Source organism: Podarcis tiliguerta (assembly GCF_965153285.1).
Source record: "Podarcis tiliguerta genome assembly, chromosome: 17".
NCBI classification, from domain to species: domain Eukaryota; kingdom Metazoa; phylum Chordata; class Lepidosauria; order Squamata; family Lacertidae; genus Podarcis; species Podarcis tiliguerta.
The window spans coordinates 30,343,659-30,364,823 of NC_139550.1; the positions used below are offsets into that span (position 1 = coordinate 30,343,659).

Sequence of the window (21,165 nt, forward strand, 5' to 3'; positions counted from 1 at the left end):
GCCTTCGGAGCACAGCACAAGTTTCCGCTGCGCTCCAAAGGCTTCAGGTGGCTATCCCTGAAGCCTTTGGAGCGCAGCGGGACCTCGCGCTGCGCTCCAAAGGCTTCGGGTTCCTTTTGCTGAAGCCAGGAGAGCAAGACTCTCCTGGCTTCAGCAGAGAGGGAGAGCTGCGCAGCGCCCCTTCAGTGAAGCGGGAGGAGAAATGGAAGGGGCTCTGTTTCTCCTGCCACTTCGCTGAAGGGGCGCTGAGCAGAGAGGGGGAGAATTCCCCCCCCCTGTTCTCCCCCTCCTATGGTCCGATACGTCCTATGGTCCGGTGCGTCCTATAGAGCGAAAAATACGGTATATTTGCAAACAGTATGCATAATAACAACTCTTTAACTAGGCATCATAAAACTTCAAACGGAAGACTTGGACAACAGCCCAGACTGGAAGATAACAGTAAAAGAAAAGCTGTGCTAGCAAACAGACAAGGGAACATACACACACACACACACACACACACACACACACAAACAGAGCTGTGCTTGTCAGATGAAAGGATACATGATTGAGAATTGATTAGCCAGGGACTGGGGACTTTGAGAGTTTAAGGTCGGAATGTGGAAATTATGAGATCAACAAGGAGGCAGAAATATAATTATGTGAGATGATTCTTCAGAGGTCTAGAATATGGTAAGTCCGTTTGAAATTTAATAATTAATAATTTGGATTGTCATTTGGGGTTTTTTTCTTGAATTATGGTTTGCTTTGATATTAATTGGATGTTCTTAATGAAAAATTGTTTTTTTAAAAAAAATGATGAAGAAATAAGACAATAAATTGAATATAATAGTAAATGCTTGTGCAACCAGTTAAGCAATAAAGAAGCTCATATAAATATATATAATACAAATACATCTCACTTCTTCAGAGGGAATTAAAGAAATGCGAACCCGGAAGATCTCTACCCAAACATTACTCTATTTCCCTCCCTTTCAACCTCCGTGGATTACCAGACGGCGTTTTGCTACGAGTCGCGACTTGGGACAAGCAACCTGGCGGCTTTCGCCACCCGCCGCCCTCTCGAGGAATCGTTCGCTCGCTGCGTGACGTCACGCCGTCGCGCCCCCTGTGACACTGCGCGGGTTGCTAGGTAACAGCCGGCGGGGCCTGTATGTGTGTGGGGGGGAAGGGAGTGGGGGAATTTTTTTTGGGGGGGGGGAGCGTTCGTCTGCACGCGCAGTCCCGTGTCTGTGGGGAGGAGCCAGCCCGTTTTCTGCTTCCTAAGAAGCAAGGCCTCGAGCCCGTGAGGAGGGGTGGGGGGATGCGCGCGCACAGAGCCCTCTTCTTCCCCCTCCCTCTCTGGCGGCCTTCACCGGCCCGAGGGGTGCCTGAAACGGGTTGCGTGTTACGTGTTCGTGTGAATGCAGCCTCTGCCCCAGTGCCCCGCCCTGGCCCTGAGGCAAAATTTGCCGGAGCCACCCCGTCCCGTCGCCTGCAGAGAGCAGCCCTTCCCTGGTGGGAGGAGGGTCCGACGGCGGAGGCGGGGCCGCTTCCAGCCTGCCTGCCTGCCTGCTTGTCTTGCCTCTCCCTCTTCCATCCTGGCGCTACTCTCTCCTGGCTTCTCGACGGTGGCGGTGACGTTTCGCTCTGGTTTTGTAAGTTTGGGGGGGGTCGCTTTGGCAAACTTTGGCGGCGGCCAGGGATGGGAAGCGGTGGTGCAGCGCAGTGGTTAGAGAGCTGGGCTAGGACCGGGGTTCGAATCCTGACCGCTCAGGAGCTTGCTGGGCAGGTGAGCTCGTGCGACGGGGGGCGGGGGTGGGATCGGGCAGTCGTCGCCCCTCTCAGCCCCGCCTACCCACCACCTTCCTCTTTGGCGATCACTCTTAGCCGGGTAAGATTTTCTTCCGTGAACACGGTCTCAATAGTGAGTCCGTAAATGACTGTGGAGGCCAGTTCTGGAGCCACACGTCCTTCCATAGTGGGGACATAGGTATCCGGGTGGAAGTTGATCACGATGAGGGTTTGCCAAACGTGCCTTCCTTCCTCTTTGCACGTTAAGAGGAAGAGTAAAGGTGGATTGGAGACAAAGATGGTGGAGGTGGGGGGTTTGGGGTAGGGAGGGGAAGGATGATCTTCCTCTCCAGGGAAAGAAAGTGAGATAAAAGGTTAATATTTGTATATTAATAAAAATCTATAAATGGGGACTAGAAGGACAGGAAATGCCATTTCCTTAGTCATATGTATTAGACAGGGGTTTCATTCATCCATTTAGTGTGTTGTGCTAAAATGAAGCTATGGGCTGTAGCTGATGCTGAGACAGCTTATAGGGGACTTTCTCGTGGTAAGTGGAGTGCAGAATTTGGGTTGCTCAAAGCTTTTCTTAGAGTGCAAAGGTGAACTTGGAAAACAGGTCTGTGGGCATATATTGGGAGAGAAGTAAGACTCTGTTTGCAATGATACTAGTTTAAATTAGTTCCAAGGTTAAACCACATTAAGCAATGATTGAGTACTGCCGCTAGGATTTGTTCCAGATCCTATTAGGGAGAAAGTTCCCTGAGTGTACTCTGGACTCACCATTGTGGTTACGTACAGATAATCATAATTACATAGAGAAAGATTACAGATACAACTGATTTGGTTATGTTGCTTCACCTTCTGGTAAGATCCTCCTAGTTCTTTTCTTTGCCTTATTCTTTAGAAACTGAATCACAAATTTTTGGCACCAACAATATTTAATATATCCGGTGCTGGGATTTCATTATTTCTGGTTTCTTCCAACACAGTTCCACAGTTGAGCAGCAGTGTGCATATGTAGTGATGGAGTGAGAACGGGATAAACCTGGTGCTCAACAGGTGGGGAGGAAGGATCAAGGATGGGGATGGTGGAGTGGATGCTGTCTATCAGCAATGACTTATAATTTTCATTTATAGCAAAGGTGTAGGCATGCCCAGTAGGGCTGGGTGATATCTGGTTTTCAGTATCACAATATATCATCAGCTAAACATTGAGATATACTGATATATCACGATATCTGAAATAAGATGGAGCTACGTAGAGGTGAACATGGTAATGTCTTGGCAACTGTTACCAAGTCGCGGGTCTGAATCACCACTCACTGATGAAATCATCACTTTCATCAGCAGGCAAGCCAAAATGCATCCAAACAGGACTTTGGTTTGGGGCTTGGATACCAAATGGTGGTGTTCAGGTCCAGGACAATCCAAAATACAGTAATGAGTCATAGTGAACACAAATCTGGGGGGGGGGGCGGATTCTAAGCTTGATGCATATAATTACATGAAAATTAACTCAATGATAGCATGCTTCAACTAAACCATAAAATATTTCTGGAGAATATATTAATATTCTATGCAGTTTTGGGGGCAAATTTACAAAAGTAGTAGATTTAGTAAAAATATTAATTAAACTTGCATATGATTAAGAATTTAATCTGTTTTCTACTAATTTACGAGTAGTTTATGTAATTTGCTAGTGTCAAGCACATCTCCTTCCCTACTCAGAGGGCCAGCTCCAATTCTATGCATGAGTAAGCCCCACTCAGTTCAACTGAACTTACTTCTGCTCTTGCTGCCGGTGAACAAGGAAGAGGTTGCAGTCCATTTGCTCCTGCTGTGAAATGTCTGTCTCCACCAAGCTTACTCCATCCACATGTGAAGTGGATGTGAAGGGCAAGCTTGTGGTCATGCGGGTTGACTTCAACGTTCCAATGAAGGACAACAAAATAACCAACAACCAAAGAATCAAGGCAGTTGTCCTAAGCATTAAGCATTGCTTGGACGATGGAGCCAAGTCTGTGGTGCTGATGAGCCACCTGGGTCGGCCTGGTGGGGTTCCTATGCCTGACAAATACTCCCTGAAACCAGTAGCAGCAGAGCTCAGAGCTTTGCTAAGCAGGGATGTCACATTCCTGAATCAGTGTGTGGGTATAGATGTGGAAGCTGCTTGCGCAACTGGCTCAGTCTTTCTTCTGGAAAACTTCCGATTCCACATGGAAGAGGAAGGCAAGGGAAAGGGAAAGGACGCTTCAAGAACAAGATCGAGGCCAATTCTGCAAAGGTGGATGCTTTCAGAGTGTTGCTTTCTAAACTTGGAGATGTTTATATCTATGATGCATTTGAAACTGCACACAGAGCTCACAGTGTCAATCTGCCTCACAAAGCTGCTGGTTTCCTGATGAAGAAAAAAGTGGAGTATTTTGCAAAAGCTCTAGAGAACCCAGAGCAGCCCTTCCCAACAATCCTGGGAGGCGCTAAAGTTCAGGATAAGATTCAGCTATTCAAAAACATGCTGGATCAAGTCAATGAGATGGTTATCTATTGTGGGATGGCTTTTACCTTCCTTAAAGTGCTCAAAAACATGAAAATTGGCAACTCTTTGTATGATGAGGAAGGATAAAAAATAGTCAAGGACCTGATGGCAAAAGCAGAGAATAATTGTGTGCGCATCACTTTGCCTGTTGACCTCATCACTGCAGGTAAATTTGATGAGAATGCTAACACTGGAGAAGCCACTGTGGACTCTGGGGTCCCTGATGGATGGATGGATGGGTTTGGATTGTGGTTCTGAAAGCATTAAGCTGTTGGTGGAAGCTGTGGGCAGGGCCAAGCTGATTGTGTGGAACGATCCAGTCAGTGTCTTTGATTGGGCAAGTTTTCCAAAGGAACCAAAGCTTTGATGGATAAAGCTGTGGAAGTTACATCCAAAGATACCATCATTGGAGGTGAAGACACTGCTACATGCTGTGCCAAATGGGGCACCGAGGAGAAAGTTAGTCATGTTAGTACTGGAGGTTGGTGCCGGCTTGGAATTCCTGGAAGGTAAAGTTCTTCCTGGTGTGGCTGCTCTGAGCAATGTTTAGCAGTAGTAGATCATGGGATGAATAAGAGTGCCTCCCAGACATGTTCCTGTGCACAGCCTTTAAAGTAACCACCTCTATAATTGTACTGGCAGCAGGGTCAAATAAAGTAACCTGCAAGATTTACAGCAATGTTAAAATGGCTCTTGTCTTGTAGAGTCTGCAGTTTACCTGATGTTGACTGGTCCCCTGTTGCCCCACTTGATCTACTGTAGTGTTAAATGGTTTTTGTGATATTTAGAGTGGATATATTCATATTTTTTTGCCTTTTGACCGAGGCCAAGTTCCCCTACTCGTAGTCAGTACCTCAAAGCAAATTCCTTCATTCAATCTCAACAGTGTGTTTAGCTACTGCTACTTCTCACACAAGGTGGAGGGAAAATTCAGGTGTCAACTGCAATGTTAGCTTCTAAATCAATGTTTTCAGCAGGGCTTATTTCTGACTTGACATGCATTTGCTTGCTCTGCTTAACAACAAGCACCCACCCTCCCTATCATTCTCACCTCACAACAACCACATAATCTCCCATTTAAGCATAAAGCAGCAACAGTCAAATCTCCGCCCCTTCATTTCCTCATATTGTGACATAGAAGGGCCCCCAAAAGCCCCTATCCCACCAATCTCTCTCCCTTTTTATCCAAGGGAAGGAGGAAGGGGAGACGGGAATAAACAGAGCCATCAGAGCAACTAGGTTTTTTTGTTCTTATTTTAAAAGGGGAATGGTGCTCCCCGTTCCACCCTCAGATGGGTAGTAAAGACATCAGAGAGGTTAAAGAAAGGCTTCTTGCATATGCACACAAACACAGGCAGAAGAGGAGATGGGAGTAAAGAAAAAGAGTTTAAAAACAGGGCAACGTTTTTTGTTCTTACTCTGAAGAAAACAACCTGTTTCTTTTTTCATGGCGGTAAGGAAGGGGAAATAGGGCTCCCAGCAAGAAGCCTTGAGCCAGGCCAGACCAGCACCTACCAACTTGTTCCACCAGCTACTAGACTGCTGAACCGGGGCTTTCTGCAAAATCAAAAGAAGTATAAGGGCTGATAAGCTGGCTGGCTGGCTGCTTTCCCAGCTTTTTTCATAATCGTCACTTGTGTTTGTAGAGGCAGTTGCACAATCAAAAGAAACGTAGTGACTTCGGCTATGCCTGCTCTTGTGTATCAGTTTCTCACTGCTCCTGCAGGAGGCAGCGGAAGCCCTAAGACGTACATACTAGCTGGCTACACAGTTTTCTCAAAATCGCGATGCTTGACGGACAACATTTTATGAAACTCTTATTGTGCTGTGGACTTCATAACCAGTTTTGAACGATATATTGAAACATTGTCCAGGTCTAGTGCCCAGTAAGGCATCAGTAAATAGAAGTATACATCTCGTTTCTGGGCTCTGGCTAGATAGCAAGGAAGCTCCCTGCACACTAATCATGCTGCAAAGTTACAGAACTGATGGCTGCGGTCAAAGATTGGGTAGGTTATTCAAAGCAACATGTGAACTTGTTTCTCTTATCTCTGAAGCCCCTGGCTTTCTATATTTGCTCTTCCAATTTTCATTTTTATTAAAAACAGCTCCACCTGGCTTTCTCTTTCTTTCCTACCTGTGGACACTAAACTGCTGCCTCCTGGCCTAGGCCATTTCCTTCATCTCTCTCTGCTGCCTTGCCAGAGACTGAACTGCTACAAATTCTTGGTGCATAACTATGTATGTTAGATAAAACTGAATCCCAGTTTGAGAGAATTTGCCATGCCTTTTTTAGATTAAAAAAATCCCTTGTCTGTCCCCTCAAGAAACCTAGAAAAAAACTAAGTATTTGTGTTACAGAATAGAACTGCCACAGCATTGCTGGCGTGCAGCAGAGGCAAACAAGTTACAGAATGGTACTTCTGTGTTTTGTCTTCCTTTTGGGACAGGAGTGCATCTGTAGCTGACACAAATGAATCCTGACGTGCCTGCTGCCGCCTCGGCTCTAGAAGGCTCCTCGACATGGCTGTTGGCACTGCTGGGAGGCCTTACAGTGACTCTTCTTGGGGTAGCTCACAAACTGGGGCTCATCTATCAGCTCTGGCATCAGGTAAAGCATAAATCAGTGGCTGCCTTTAGTTGCGGCTTCTTTATCCGTAGGGCAGTGATGGGAAACCCACAACCCTCTGGATGCTGCTGGATTACAAATTCCATCCTTCCATATTCACCGTGCTGGCTGGGGCTGGTGGGGGTTGGAGTCCTACAACATTTGAAGGGCTACAGGTTCTCCATCTCTGTTATAGGGGAGCCAAAGGCCTTAAGAGAGAGTAGGCAGGTTATGAACAGCTTAGGTCCAAAATGGAATTATGTCTCCCACCTCCCTTTGCAAGGATGTATACTGTACAGTGGTGCCTTGCAAGACGAAATTAATTCGTTCTGCGAGTTTTTTCGTCTTGTGAATTTTTCGTCTTGCGAAGCACGGTTTCCCATAGGAAATGCATTGGCGGTTTCCCATAGGAATGCATTGACGGTTTTAAGAAAAAGGTGCAAGACGTTTTCGTCTTGCGAAGCAAGCCCATAGGGAAATTTGTCTTGCGAAGCAACTCAAAAAACAGAAAACTCTTTTGTCTTGCGAGTTTTTCGTCTTGCGAGGTACCACTGTATTGCTTTCGGGGCCCAGTATTAATTGATTTCTTTTCAGACGATCTTGGTGGTGAAACGTTCGTTGCAGGTGTATTTCACCAGACATCTGGATGTTAAGCAACAGTTAGTCCTGTCGATGTCCTTTGCTTTCCTGCGCCTCAGTCCCATTGGCTCTGTATCAAAGGCACAGTAATAAGTAGTAGAGGAAGGACTGTAGTTAACCAGTAGAGCTTTGCATGGAAAAAAGTCGCAGGTTCAAACCCTGGCATTTTCAGGGAGGATTGAGGCAAAAACCCATCAAAAATCCTGGACTAGCGGTCTGACTCTGCATCAAGCCGTTTCCTGTGCACAAAACTTAGGATGAGAGTGGATTTTGCATTTGAGCACCTCAGCTTCTCATCTTGAAAAGAGTATTGTTTCTGGGAGAAGAATTCATTGGTTGTGGACACTGTATGCTAAATATTTATGCATCAGAAGCAGTTTCAGTAGTAGGACTGGGTACCAGGAGCTGAGGGTCTAGCATCTTCCTTGTTTCTAAGCCCCTGACCTTTTATTGCATTGTTCATGGGAATCCAGGACCAAAAGGCAGACTTGTCTGTTCCAGGTGGACACGAAGAGCACTCGGCATGGCGGAGAAACTGTGGCAGAAGTTCTGAAAGCCCATGGTGTGCGTTTTGTGTTCACGCTGCCGGGTGGACACATCTCTCCCATTTTGGTGGCTTGCGAGAAGCTGGGCATTCGTGTTGTGGACACGCGGCATGAGGCAACGGCTGTATTTGCAGCAGATGCAGTGGCCAGGTTATCAGGTACCACATTTCTCCCCGTTTGTTGCTTGCTGAAGAGGGAGGGGCACAAAGTGACACTTGCCTCTGCATTTTTCTATTGCAGGAACAGTGGGAGTTGCTGTAACGACAGCAGGACCAGGAGTGACTAACACTGTGACAGCTATGAAAAATGCCCAGATGGCAGAGTCTCCCGTGTTGTTGATTGGAGGGTCAGCAGCCAGGTTGCAGAAGGTAGGCTACTCGGTCCGGTGGCCCTAGAATCAAAGGACAATGACAGAGTAACTAGAACTTCATGCTGCTCCTGTTTGATTTAAGTAGGGCTTTGGCCTTTCTGTGTTCACTGACACCGACTCTCCCCAGCAGCAGCTTAGCAGGCAATTTTTCTGCTTGTGTATTTTTGAGGGCAATTGAGCTGCAGCTGTGTGGGATTGTGAACGAGCTTTCTCCTTTCTCCATCCCCAGGGCAGAGGAGCTCTCCAAGACATTGATCAGCTGTCCCTCTTTAAACCACTCTGCAAATTCTGTGCTTCTGTGACGTCTGTCCGAGAGATTGCCCCTGTGTTGCGAAAGGCCATTGCCGTTGCCCAGTGTGACACTCCAGGTATGCTGCCATGCTGTTGGCTTGCAACAAGTATCTTCCACCCACAGAGGATTGTGGCTGTTAGGTTGTGGCTGCTTTTGTACTTAAGCCAAGGAAGTACTAAAAGTTCAAGGGCTCAGTGTGGGCTATAGATGTCTTTCTTTTATTGTCCAATAAGCCTTGAAAGGTTGGTTAGGTTTGAGTAAAAAATGTTAGGCTTTTCTTTCTTTTTTTACTATTTATAGTATTTTTTACTGTGAATGGAAGAGCAAAAAGTTCTCTCTGAATTTTCTCAACACCCAGTAGGCTATTTGCGTACACTTTGGAACAAAATGCTTTCACCACAGTAGAACAGTATTTTGTCACGGAGACATCTCTTCCAGCCTCACCCCCTGAAGGCATCTGCCCAGCGTCCTAATGCCCATGTGCAAGATCTCAGGCCTGGGAGTGTGGGAATAACAGCTTGTTCTTTGAGTATCTTATTGGCTCTTACCTGCCCACCTGGCTCTGATGCTGGACTTGTAGAACTTGTTAACCTGTCTCCTCACATGAAGCCAGTTTTGACCCTTTGGTGCTCACTGATGGGCCACTATCAGCTTCGGCAGCCTTATGTCTGAGTTTCAAAGGTTTCTGAGGCTGACTTTAGAGAATCACTGTGGCTCTCTTCTGAGCATGGTAGGTCACTTACTTTTTGATGGATGAGGAATGGTGGATACAGGAATCCAGGGCTGACACTTCTGATATGGGAGATCCTTCTAATTGGGTGCTGCCACGTGGGAGGTAGAGCTCAAGATGTTAGCGGTTTTGTGCCAAAAAAGGTTGCAAGGTCCATGAGTGGGCAAGTGGGTTGGTCTCGGGGCATGCTTCTAACTAGATTTTTCTTTGGACAGTTCCTTGGAACAGGGATTTTCTTTACAGAGTGAGGTGGTTATGGAACTTCCTGTTTGTCTTGTAGGGCCTGTGTTTGTAGAGTTCCCCTTGGATATCCTGTATCCCTATCATCTAGTAGAGAGAGAGATGTTCAAGAACTTCACTTCTAAAAGCCTTTTGGGAAAGATTGTTAACTGGTGAGTGAGCTGCCTTCCACCCTCCCATATCAGAACTGGTGAGCGGTTCTGTGGAGGGCCTAGTGATGGAGCCCTGGAGAATTTTATAGGTCTCTCTCTTACCCTCCCCCCTCTTTTTAAACTGATTCACCTGCTCCTTAATTACAAGATGCCCCAATTCTTCGATCTGGTCCTCTATATCGGGGGGGGGGGGGAGATTTCTCTTGCTCTTCTGCTGTATTTGACAGATTGCCACCATGAAGACCTTGAGCTTCTTGGTAGCTGGTTGGTGCTCATATTTTGGGTAGCAAACTGACACCTTGCCTTCTGTGGTATAGGCTACAGCCTCCTCCTCATCACTACCATGGCAAGATCTTGGCCTTCAAGACCACATTCTTTTTGTTGCCACCCAGGTATCTGCGCAGTTACATAGGGAACCTCTTTGCCGGGGCATGGGAGATGCAGGACCTTTCACCTCTGCCAGTGAACTTGCCAAAGGCTTCAAGGGGACAGGTGAGACTCCATAGAGTCCCAGCTCCAACTGAACGTAGCTAGCAAAGTTAATGTGTGGAGCTGGGAGCATCTTACTTCTCAATTATAATTAAGTCCTACATTTCAGACAAATATTACCTTCCTTTTATGGCCAAATTCTGTGTGATTGCCATAAAACATAGGGAACAAGCTTTGATATCATCATGATTAAGGTTTTAAATGACAACTTCAGGTTATATTTCAGTGAGTAAGATCTAATTTATATATTTTAATTGCTGCTATATCTGTACTGTCCCTGTTATACTGAACTGCAAATTTAGATGTATCCCTATTGTGTTTCATGACTTCCTATACGTTCTGACTTCCTCTGGCCTTTACTGTCTTCTGTAAAGAGGGCAACTCACTGTTCCTCTGGAAAGGGGGGGCAAATTGAGACTGAATGATGTAGCTTTCATCCTCTTACCTGTAAAGTCCTAGATTTACTGCCTTTTCACAGTCACCGTCCCCCCGACCCCAACGAGGAGCTGCTGTTTTCCTCTTTTGAAGCTATTCTCTCTCCTCCCCCCGCCCCCAGTGATAGCTGTGTTGTTGCTTTGAAAACTTGGTCATTTTTCTCAGACTGACCCTCACCTGGGCATGCCTCTGTGCAGGTGCAACAGTGTGTGGAGCTCATCAGCCGAGCTAAGAAGCCAGTCATCATCCTTGGTAGTCAGGTGACCCTACCACCAACACCAGTCAAGATACTCAGGTGAGGGGTGGTACCTTGCAATTTTGGCTCCCCTCAGATCCCATTTACATTTGTCTGTGGCACACTAATCAGTATTGGCCATTAGCGAGGCTACCTCTAAAGCTGAGGAGTCCCATCGTTTCTTAGGTGAAGTAGTCTGGGATGGGGTAGCCAAACCAGTAAGGACATGAGAACTGGGATTGGGGTTGGGCAGGAGTCTGGTGTAATGGGTAAAGCTGGGGCTCTGGAGGGGACTGAGGCTATGGGCCGCAGCCAGATAAAGCTGTGTTGTTGCTGGCCAATAATGGAACATTGTTGCTGAAGTCTCTGCAGTGAGATTCTCCTATCCTTTCAGAGATACCTTAGAAGAACTGGGGATCCCGTGTTTTCTTGGAGGCATGGCTCGCGGCATGCTGGGGAAAAATAGCCCACTGCACATCCGTCAAAACCGGCGTGACGCACTCAAGGAGGCAGATGTGGTCATTCTAGCAGGTAGATACGCTCATTGTAGTTGCCAGTGCTAACCTGTTGCTAAAGGGGGGCTGCCTGGAAGTAGGTGGCCTATTTGGGTGTGTGATGAGTGTCTTTAGTTATATGTGAACAGCCCTAAGATCTTGTGATGAAGGGCGGTAAATAGGTAGGTAGGTAGGTAGGTAGGTAGGTAGGTAGCAAGCAAGCAAGCAGTTTGTCTCATTCCTATAATTTCTGTTCTGGTCTCTAGGCACAGTCTGTGATTTTCGCCTGTCATTCGGGGGGATCCTAAGTAAACGCAGCAAAATCATTGCTGTCAACAGGAACCGGGAGCAGCTGCTGAAGAACGCACATGTGGTGTGGAAACCCACCGTGGCCATTCAGGGTGAGGGGCCTGCAAAACAAAAAGTTGTTTCACACAATGAAACCAGCGTCTATAAATAGATATGCTAATTCCTCCCCCAGCACAGACCCCCCCAAGCGTCTCTGTCTATAAATAGATAGGGTCTGCAATATGGGGGTTGTGAGGGGGTGGCCCTATTGCTGGAGGGAGAGAGGATGTGCTTGGTGGCATGGCTCGGTGAAGTCAATGACCCTGAGGAAGAGGATACATTGGCTGCATATGCATCCCTTCCTGGTCAGAGCCTTGCGCTTTTCAGGCCTCCTGCAACTCCTTTCCTACAGGGGATGCTGCCTGCTTCCTGGTGTCCTTGTGCCAAGCGTTGAAGGGCTATTCGTGTCCCCAGGACTGGGTAACAGGCCTGAAGGAGGTTGATCGCATAAAGGAGAAGGCAAACAGGTGAGAAACACATATGTGCACTGTTCCTTTTTCTCGTCCTTGTATAACTGATATTCGGAGAGTATTGCTGGCCTTGGGCGTGTCTTGAATTAGTCTGTGGGCCATGTTCCTCCCCAGGGAGAAGGCAGAAAAACCGACAGAGCAGCACCTCAACCCACTGAAGCTGCTGCACCATTTGGATAGTTTGCTTCCTGAAGACAGCTTGTTGATTGCTGACGGGGGTGACTTTGTTGCAAGTGCCGCCTACATTGTAAAGCCCAGGGGGCCACTGACCTGGCTGGATCCAGGTAACACGACATTAGCGAGATGTTGGGAAGTGTAATGTATTCTGGGGGTAGGGGGGTTGATTTTGCCGATTCTGGTATCTACTTGTCTTATACAGCTTCTGAACTGCTGTTCTGCTGCGATATGGAGCAGCAGAAATGTCTCCTTCCTTTGAGCAGATACCTGTCGTTTTGCTAAGGACACATCCAATTTCACAATTCCATAGAAATGAGCCTTGTGGAATAGACACTCCAGCCCATCTTCATAGAGGCTGTGGGATGGATACGTCTAAGGAAGGCTGCGCTGCTTTGCTTTCCTGTATTAACCATGGTGGAAGGCACCATCTGGAGAACATAATTTTTAAAAGGTTTTGGAAAGAGCAATTTCCTCCAGAAATTAGAATTGAGGAAAATACCAGAAGGAGTTTCCTAACTTCACGAATTGTTCTGCATTGACCTAAGATGCCTTTAAGAGTTCTGCTTAACTCCTTTAAGAGTTCTGCTTAACTCCTTTAAGAGTTCTGTTCCAGCTTAAAAAAAAAGCTGGAACAGGTTCCCTCCTTCCTTCTTCTGGCTTTTTTGTGTCCTCTTTGACTTTTCGCATTGTCTTTGTCCATTTTCCACAAGATTGTTCTTCTTCATTTTTCCTATTAAAAAAAAAAGAAAATATTAACATTCAGCCTTTCTGTCTCATGTCTGAGATGCCCAAGTTGACTAATCCCAGCAAAGTTTAACAACAACCATATAATAAAAAACAAACCAACAAATTCTGCTTTTGAAAAAGCTAGAGGATATCAATGCAGGAACGGGTCAGACTGTGGGCTGCTGGGATAGCAAGGCAACCTACTGGCTTCCTTCAATCACTGTTCTCCTACTTCTGCTCGTTTCAGGAGCCTTTGGGACCTTAGGGGTTGGTGGAGGCTTCGCGCTGGGAGCCAAGCTCTGCAGGCCGGACTCAGAGGTTAGTGCACAGTATTGGGAAGCCAAGGATAGAAGCTGTGGTTAAACAACTCCTGTTGCCCCAAAGAGGTCATTGGGCTGATTGCCTGAGTCCCCATTGGGTTATTGCAAAGTTGGTTTTGTTCCTTTTATTACTGCCCCAATCGAGTTAAATTGTTTCAACTGCTTTTTTATTTGTGTGTTTTTAAATTTGGGTTGTTGTTGTTTTTAATTGAAAGGTGTGCCTGGGAAGAGAGGAACTGGGGGGAACAAGGGGAGCCCAAATCACAGTGGTTCAGGGGAGGGGGGGGGGCAGGCCAGGTAAGGGTCACACGACACAGGCAGTTAGTGGCTGTGCTGTGTGCCAGCCCCTCCTCCAACTTGGGGAATTACGGTTGTCCTATCAGCCAGCCCTCAAGGACTGCCTCTCATATAAACCGATACGGATCCTGTGATCATCATCTGAGGCCCTTCTTTGTGTGCCTCCTCCACAAGAGGTCCAGAGGATGGCTACACAAGAATGGGCGTTTCCGTTGTGGCATCCCATTTGCAGAATGCTCTCCCCAGGGGGGCTTGCCTGGTGCCTTCATTGCATATATTTAGGTGCCAGGTGAAAACGTGCCTCTATAACCAGGCCTTTTAAATGTGTTTGTGGAAGGGGGTTTTGGTTTGCTTTTGTTTTATTACGTATTTTGTGTTCTCATTTTGTATTTTTATGTTGTGAACTGCCCTAAGGTCTTCAGCTGAATGGTGGTATGCAAATGTAATAAATAACAATAATTAATAATTTTTGCTTATATGACCCTCCTTCAGATTGATAAGCCCTCCTTCTCTTTTTTAAAAAAACAATTTTTATTAAATTTTCCATTTTAACAATCCAATCAAATCACATTAAATATTCCAAATTATACATATACATATCAAATAATCTGAATAGTCTGAGAAATTATAAGTTTTTTAATAGGACTTCCCATGCTTCAAGTTCGGAGGGTTCTGATCGATAAGCCCTTCTCAGTGATGGTTGCTTACTTGTAGGAAAATCAATAGGGTGATGAGAACATGTGATGTTGCATTTCACCTCACTGGCTGCTGCATCTACTCTCACTCACTCTTTAATAAAAAAATCCTTGGCAGGTCTGGATCATATATGGAGATGGCTCCCTTGGGTTCAGCATCATGGAATTTGACACCTTCGTGCGACACAAGGTAACCCTAGCTCTGCCCAATTTGTGTTCTCTCTGCATCTGTGGGTGGGGTTATTGAAAGCAGCTGGAGATGGTCAGGGTTGGAAAGCTGTGGCTGCCGGCAGCTTTGCCAAGAGATCACATCACTGGTCAGAATCACATTGTTTAACTAGATTTTGTCTGGCAGCCAGCTTTGGTGGGTGAGCTGCTTTGAGAGGCAGTAGTAGAGTCAAAGTAGCTTCTTCCGTTACCTATCGTAGCCTGCCAGCAAATCCAACCAGGCACATTTTCTACTCAACTTCCCCCTCCCAAGTCGCAGGAGAGGTTAACCTGTGCATTTCCTAAAACCTGTCTGGGGGGCTGCTGGAGCAAGAGTGACTGCCTCCTTGCTTTTTGGCAGAGATATTTTCCCCCTTCTGTCCTCCCACCCCACCCCCAATATGTCTCAGGAATAGGATAGATAGACAGGTCTTCCTTTCCTCTTGCTTCTGTTTCTTCATCTTTCTCAGCTCTCCTGTTTTAAGTAGTGTGGAGAGATGAGGATAGCAGGCTGAATTGGACCCGTGAGCCACATGACAGAGAATTCCCTCTCTTTACATATTTGGGCAACAGGTGGAGAGGGCTTAGTTCAGACTACAGCCAAGATTGCAGTATAGTCTCTATTCCTTCTCTCTCATAGTAGGAGCTCATCCATAATTTCTTATTGCCCTTTTGTCACTGTGCATCCTAATATATAAAAAGGTAGGGTAGAAGACTGTGAGTACCCTTTCTTAATTCCTGTTTAGTTCTATAACATTTTGTTCTGCTCTGTCAGACACCTGTCATCGCCCTGGTGGGGAACGATGCTTGCTGGAGCCAGATTTCCCGGGAGCAAGTTCCCATGCTTGGCAGCAATGTAGCCTGCGGCCTGGATTATCTAGGTGAGTTAACAGCCTTATTAGTGCTGGATATGGCATCCTATACACAAATTCATAAGTGGATCTTGGCAAAGTTGAAGCAAAGAAGCTTGGCTTGGCTGTTCTTTTAAGCAGGGTCAGGAAGATAGTGTCTTGCCTGGCCTCTGGGACAGAGCAAATTCTGCTTGTAGGGCAATTCCCTGTGTCAGAGAGATGCAATTATTCTGCTCTTGTGAGCACACCCAGTTGGAATTTAAATGGATCATAATCCGATTAGACTTTCACACTTGCACCTCAGATCTACAGGCTGCCCCCACTATCTCCCTTTTCAAAATTTATTCTTAAAGCACTATGTTAAAGTTCATCATGTCATTGGGTTGTTGTTGTTTTTAAGCGCCATGAAAAGAATTGCAAAACTGCTTCAGCGGGGAGGGCTGGTATTTGTGACATCATAGGGGCTGTCTGCTCACTGCCGGGCACCCTGGGTTTTTGCTGCAGATACAAAACTGGGTTTAAGCTCCGCCAAACAAGTGGCAAACATGGCTCATTTGAACAGAACACAGTATAATGTGGTTCATTGTACTTAAAGTGCATGTATGTGCTTTTCTGCCAAACAGCTGCGTATTGCAAGTGTAAATTAGTTTGCAAATCATCCATGTGATACACTTTCTCATAGCCTACATTAGGGTTGCCATTACGGTTACTTGTGAGTAAATTTGCACAGGTGCATCCTTATGGTAAAAGATCAATCATACAGGGGGAATATTAATCAAACATACCTGTTCCTAAACCTCTTTGCTGTGCAAGCTAGACAGAACCCATCATTGATTGTTTACAATGGTAAATGAGATGTCTATGAAGACATCCAATATTTTTTTGAAAGCCGCCCAGAGTGGCTGGGGAAGCCCAGCCAGATGGGTGGGGTATAAATAAATAAATAAATAAATAATTTATTATCCCCTTCAAATGTCAGCATAACTGGATTCAACTGTCAACAATTCTTATGCTGCAAATTGATTATTTTTTTAATACTGTATTTTCCATTTCTGTGTGTGAGCTGCCCAGAGAACATTTTATATAAAATGCCATAAATAAATAGTTAACCTCTAGACGAACTTCATTCCTATACTGTACTGAAAGTCAGAATGCATGAATTGGTCCAAATATATGCATATTTGAACCATTGCGTATTTGGACCAGTAGAGAGTATTGAGACATGCATTTGTTTTAACTTGGTATGTCCCTTTCCCAGAAATTGAATTTGGAGATATCCACATCAACAGTTAGCCTTTTAATATAAAACTCATTAAATTTACTCACAAGTAATTTTACTGATTTCTGGCTTAGCTGCTTCATCTGTGTCCAGCATGATTTTAATGATTTATTGGGATGCGGGTGGTGCTGTAGTCTAAACCACAAGTCTCGGTGGTAAAGTTTGAATGCCCGCGATGGGGTGAGCTCCCGTTGCTTTGTTCTAGCTCTTGCCAACCTAGCAGTTCGAAAGTATACCAGTGCAGGTTGATAAATAGGTACGCTGTGGTGGGAAGATAAATGGCGTTTCCATGCACACTGGCTTCCATCATGGTGTCCCGTTGTGGTTTAGTCATGCTGGCCACATGACCTGGAAAAGCTGTCTGTGGTCAAACGCCAGCTCCTTTGGCCTGAAAGCAAAGATGAGCACTGCATCCCATAGTCAAATTTGACTGGACTTAACCGTCCAGGGGTCCTTTACCTTTACTTTTTTTACCCACATGATTTGCAAACTACACCTGTAATACGCATTTGCTAGCCTGCATAACGCAGTTACTACAATAAAAAGGGGGATGTATGAAAAGCGAAATCCTTTAGAAAACCAGTGGAAAATATCACAGGCCTAATTTATATTTTCTGTAAGGATAAGAGATAAGAAAAGGAGACACACATTTTGTTAGCATTCAGGAATTTTGAGTCCAACTGAAGGAGCAGGCAAGGAGGTCAGCTGCCACAATCCCATGAAGCTCAGGGTAGGTAAGTTAGCTTATTAATTTGAGTGAACCATTGCCTGACCTTGGAAGTGTTCTGTCACATGCTCTGGAATATAAAAAGTAGAAGAGAGCTTTTGTATACTCCTTGCTGAAGGGTAAATCCAGAAGTGTTCAAGAAGGACACTGACAAACTGGAACGTGTCCAGAGGAGGGCAACCAAAATGGTCAAAGACCTGGAAACGATGCCTTATGAGGAATGGCTAAGGGAGCTGGGCATGTTTAGCCTGGAGAAGAAGAGGTTAAGGGGTGATATGATAGCCATGTTCAAATATATAAAAGGATGTCACATGGAGGAGGGAGAAAGGTTGTTTTCTGCTGCTCCAGAGAAGTGGACACGGAGCAATGGATCCAAACTACAAGAAAGAAGATTCCACCTAAACATTAGGAAGAACTTCCTGACAGTAAGAGCTGTTCGACAGTGGAATTTGCTGCCAAGGAGTGTGGTGGAGTCTCCTTCTTTGGAGGTCTTTAAGCAGAGGCTTGACAACCATATGTCAGGAGTGCTCTGGTGGTGTTTCCTGCTTGGCAGGGGGTTGGACTCGATGGCCCTTGTGGTCTCTTCCAACTCTATGATTCTAGGGGCAGCAGCAGCAGCAGCCTTGAACTCCAGCCCCTTTCATTTTAGGAAGAAAGTCCATCTTCCCTTCCGTATGTTGTTCCTCCTTGCTCATGTGCTGCTTTTCTTTGCAGATTACCATGTGGTGGCAAAAGGCTTAGGAGGGAAAGGCTTCCTGCTCAACCGCGAGAATGAGGATCAAACGGAGGAACTTATCAGGACAGCACAGTCTGAATGCAGGCAAGGGCACCCTGTCCTTCTCAACGTCCTCATTGGGAAAACAGACTTCCGTGAAGGCTCCATCGCCGTGTAGGGCTTAGCTTGGAGATACAAGTATGTGGGATTTGGCTGGACAGCAAAGCGACTGCTTTGCATGGAAGATCTGGTTCATCTGAATTGATCTCAAGCAAAGGGATGGGGCCTTGGCATTCCTGAGGTCTCATGCCCTCCCTCATTGGGCTTCCTTGGGGTAGTTCTTCAGATAGCTGGTTTCCTCCACTTTTCAACTCTTGTTTTGCTGCTGAAGCACTAGCTCGTGTTCCACCTCCACCCATCACACCAAGGCTGTTGTCTGAAGTGGGAGCAGCAAAGCAGTTCTTCGTGAATCACTTTGACTTGTTCCTTTTGGTTATTATGTCTAACAGGTTGGCTTCGCTAATTGACGCAGCTAATACATTAATAACCATAGTTGGGACGAAAGAACACACGCCTCTCTATTTTGCCATTCCTTCATCTGAGGATTTAGGCGCACCCTCTTTCTTTTCTTTTTTAAATAATTTTTATTAAGTTTTGCATTTAACAATCCAATCGTATCACATTAATTAATCGGTGCACCCTTTTTCAACACCGATAGATACTTACCATTCCCAAAAGAAGTGCAAAAGTGAATCTATACTATTTGGTTTGAAACAGAAACTATGCCTTTCTGTCTCCCCCCTACCCCACCACAGATGAGGACCTCGATTTCCACCTTGGACCTCAGAAGGGTCCTTTTGCTCATGCATCTTTGGTGCATGTGACCATCTAGCCGTGCTAATTCAGCTGATAATACAGGTTTCTAAGTCCCAACCTTACATTCCCTAGGGCTGTATAGGCCTGTAATCCTAGTCCCATCCTCACAACTACTTTAATGCCTCAGCAGTTGCTCATGTTCTGTTACAGGGCAGTGTTAGTCCTGTGGTCAATTTTCTCTTAGACTGTACCCCCAAATCTATTTAAGTCTAATTTTCCCTGCCACTTTGGCAAACATTCTCAGGGGAGGGGGCAGCAGGCAACACATGAGTGAGTGTCCAGTAATACTTTGTGGACTGCTATATTTGCCTCTGTCCCTGCAGAAGCTACAATGCAGCGTTTTGCAGTGCATACAATAAAGGGATATAATTCTTGCTACCTTTGGAGTGTTGTCTGTTCCAGCTTTGCATCAACGCTAGGGAGCTGTTCTTCCACCAGTGAATTCACAAGTGCTCACCATCTCTCTGGAACATGTGGCAGGCCTGATGCCTGCATGTCCTTGGGAAAGGACTGAAACTGCCTTGGTCGCACTGGTCAGTGATCTCTGATGGGCTAGGGACAAAGGTGAGAGCTGTTTCCTAGTTCTGCTGGATCTCTCAGCGGCTTTTGACACCATCGACCGTAACATCCTTCTGGACCGTGTAGAGGGGCTGGGGCACTGTTATACAGTGGTTCCGCTCCTTCCTCCTGGGCAGTGTTCAGAAAGTGGTGTGGGGGATGAGTGTTCAGACCCCTGATCTCTCACTTGTGGGGTGCCTCAGGGTTCTGTCCTCTCCCCCATGCAACATCTACATGCAGCCCCTGGGAGAGATCATCAGGGAGTTTGGGCTGCATGTTCATCAGTATGCAGATGATACCCAGCTCTACCTCTCTTTCAAATCAGAGCCAGTGAAGGCGGTGAAGGTCCTGTGTGAGTGTCTGGAGGCGGTTGGAGGATGGATGGTGGTTGAATCCTGACAAGACAGAAGTACTGTTTTGGGGGGACAGGAGGTGGGCGGGTGTGGAGGACTCCCTAGTCCTGAATGGGGTAACTGTGCCCCTAAAGGACCTGGTGCGCAGCCTGGGAGTCATTTTGGACTCTCAGCTGTCCATGGAGGCGCAGGTCAATTCTGTGTCCAGGGCAGCTGTTTATCAGCTCCATCTGGTACGCAGGTTGAGACCCTACCTGCCCATAGACTGTCTCACAAGAGTGGTGCATGCTCTAGTTATCTCTCACTTGGACTACTGCAATGAGCTCTACGTGGGGCTACCTTTGCAGGTGACCCGGAAACTACAACTAATCCAGAATGCGGCTGCTAGACTGGTGACTGGGAGCGGCCGCCAAGACCACATAGCACCGGTCCTGAAAGACCTACACTGGCTCCTAGTATGTTTCCAAGCACAATTCACAGTGTTGGTGCTGACATTTAAAGCTCTAAATGGCGTCAGTCCAGTATACCTGAAAGAGCGTCTCCACCCCCATCGTTCTGCCCAGACACTGATGTTGAGTGCCGAGGGCCTTCTGGCAGTTCCCTTGCTGCAAGAAGCCAAGTTACAGGGAACCAGGCAGAGGGCCTTCTCGTTACTGGCACCCGCCCTGTGGAATGCCCTCCCATTAGAGGTCAATAAACTATAGACTATTGTATTTTAATATTTTGTTGGAAGCCGCCCAGAGTGGCAGGGGAAACCGAGCCAGATGGGCGGGGTATAAATAATAAATTATTATTATTATTATTATTATTATTATTATTATTAAGGATTTGTCTTACAGCAATGATCTTGTGTATGCTTACTCAGAAGCAAACCGTGTCAAACTCAGTAGAATTTAATTCCAAATAGGTCCTCTTACTGGGATAAGGAGAGAGCAAGAACAACCTATAACAACCCTGAAATTCTTCCCGCCAATGACTTAGTTGCAGGGGAATTGAATCCTGTAACTTGCTTAGTGTTCTTC

At 46.1% G+C, this 21,165-nt stretch overlaps 1 protein-coding gene and 1 pseudogene across 8 annotated transcripts; both read left to right on the forward strand.

The window, feature by feature from the left end:
- Positions 1 to 1,013: 1,013 nt before the first annotated feature.
- ILVBL (ilvB acetolactate synthase like) lies at positions 1,014 to 19,610 on the forward strand. 7 transcript variants are annotated; one of them, XM_083419991.1, is made up of 17 exons: positions 1,263 to 1,774; positions 5,774 to 6,324; positions 6,766 to 6,926; positions 8,064 to 8,265; positions 8,348 to 8,475; positions 8,707 to 8,845; positions 9,780 to 9,891; positions 10,284 to 10,383; positions 11,013 to 11,110; positions 11,445 to 11,581; positions 11,811 to 11,945; positions 12,245 to 12,359; positions 12,477 to 12,646; positions 13,513 to 13,583; positions 14,696 to 14,767; positions 15,560 to 15,665; positions 18,356 to 19,610. In XM_083419991.1, the coding sequence occupies exons 3-17, from the start codon at positions 6,789 to 6,791 to the stop codon at positions 18,532 to 18,534; spliced, it is 1,902 nt and encodes a 633-aa protein (XP_083276117.1). In that variant the 5' UTR covers positions 1,263 to 1,774; positions 5,774 to 6,324; positions 6,766 to 6,788; the 3' UTR covers positions 18,535 to 19,610. The 7 variants fall into 7 exon arrangements, with proteins under 7 accessions (XP_083276116.1, XP_083276113.1, XP_083276118.1 ...); XM_083419990.1 differs by lacking the exons at positions 1,263 to 1,774; positions 5,774 to 6,324 and adding an exon at positions 1,014 to 1,135; XM_083419987.1 differs by lacking the exon at positions 5,774 to 6,324 and having other exon boundaries at positions 1,148 to 1,640.
- Positions 3,624 to 4,865, forward strand: LOC310667620 (phosphoglycerate kinase-like; annotated as a pseudogene). The gene has a single exon. The product of its transcript is annotated as a phosphoglycerate kinase-like (transcript).
- Positions 19,611 to 21,165: the final 1,555 nt, after the last annotated feature.

What these genes read in the sequence shown, in the direction of transcription:
- ILVBL (XM_083419990.1), top strand. Translation starts at nt 6,789, where the DNA reads ATGAATCCTGACGTGCCTGCTGCCGCCTCGGCTCTAGAAGGCTCCTCG. An exon ending in CAAAGGCTTCAAGGGGACAG is followed by an intron (nt 10,384 to 11,012) that starts GTGAGACTCCAT and finishes GCCTCTGTGCAG; the next exon opens with GTGCAACAGTGTGTGGAGCT. An exon ending in ACACCAGTCAAGATACTCAG is followed by an intron (nt 11,111 to 11,444) that starts GTGAGGGGTGGT and finishes CTATCCTTTCAG; the next exon opens with AGATACCTTAGAAGAACTGG.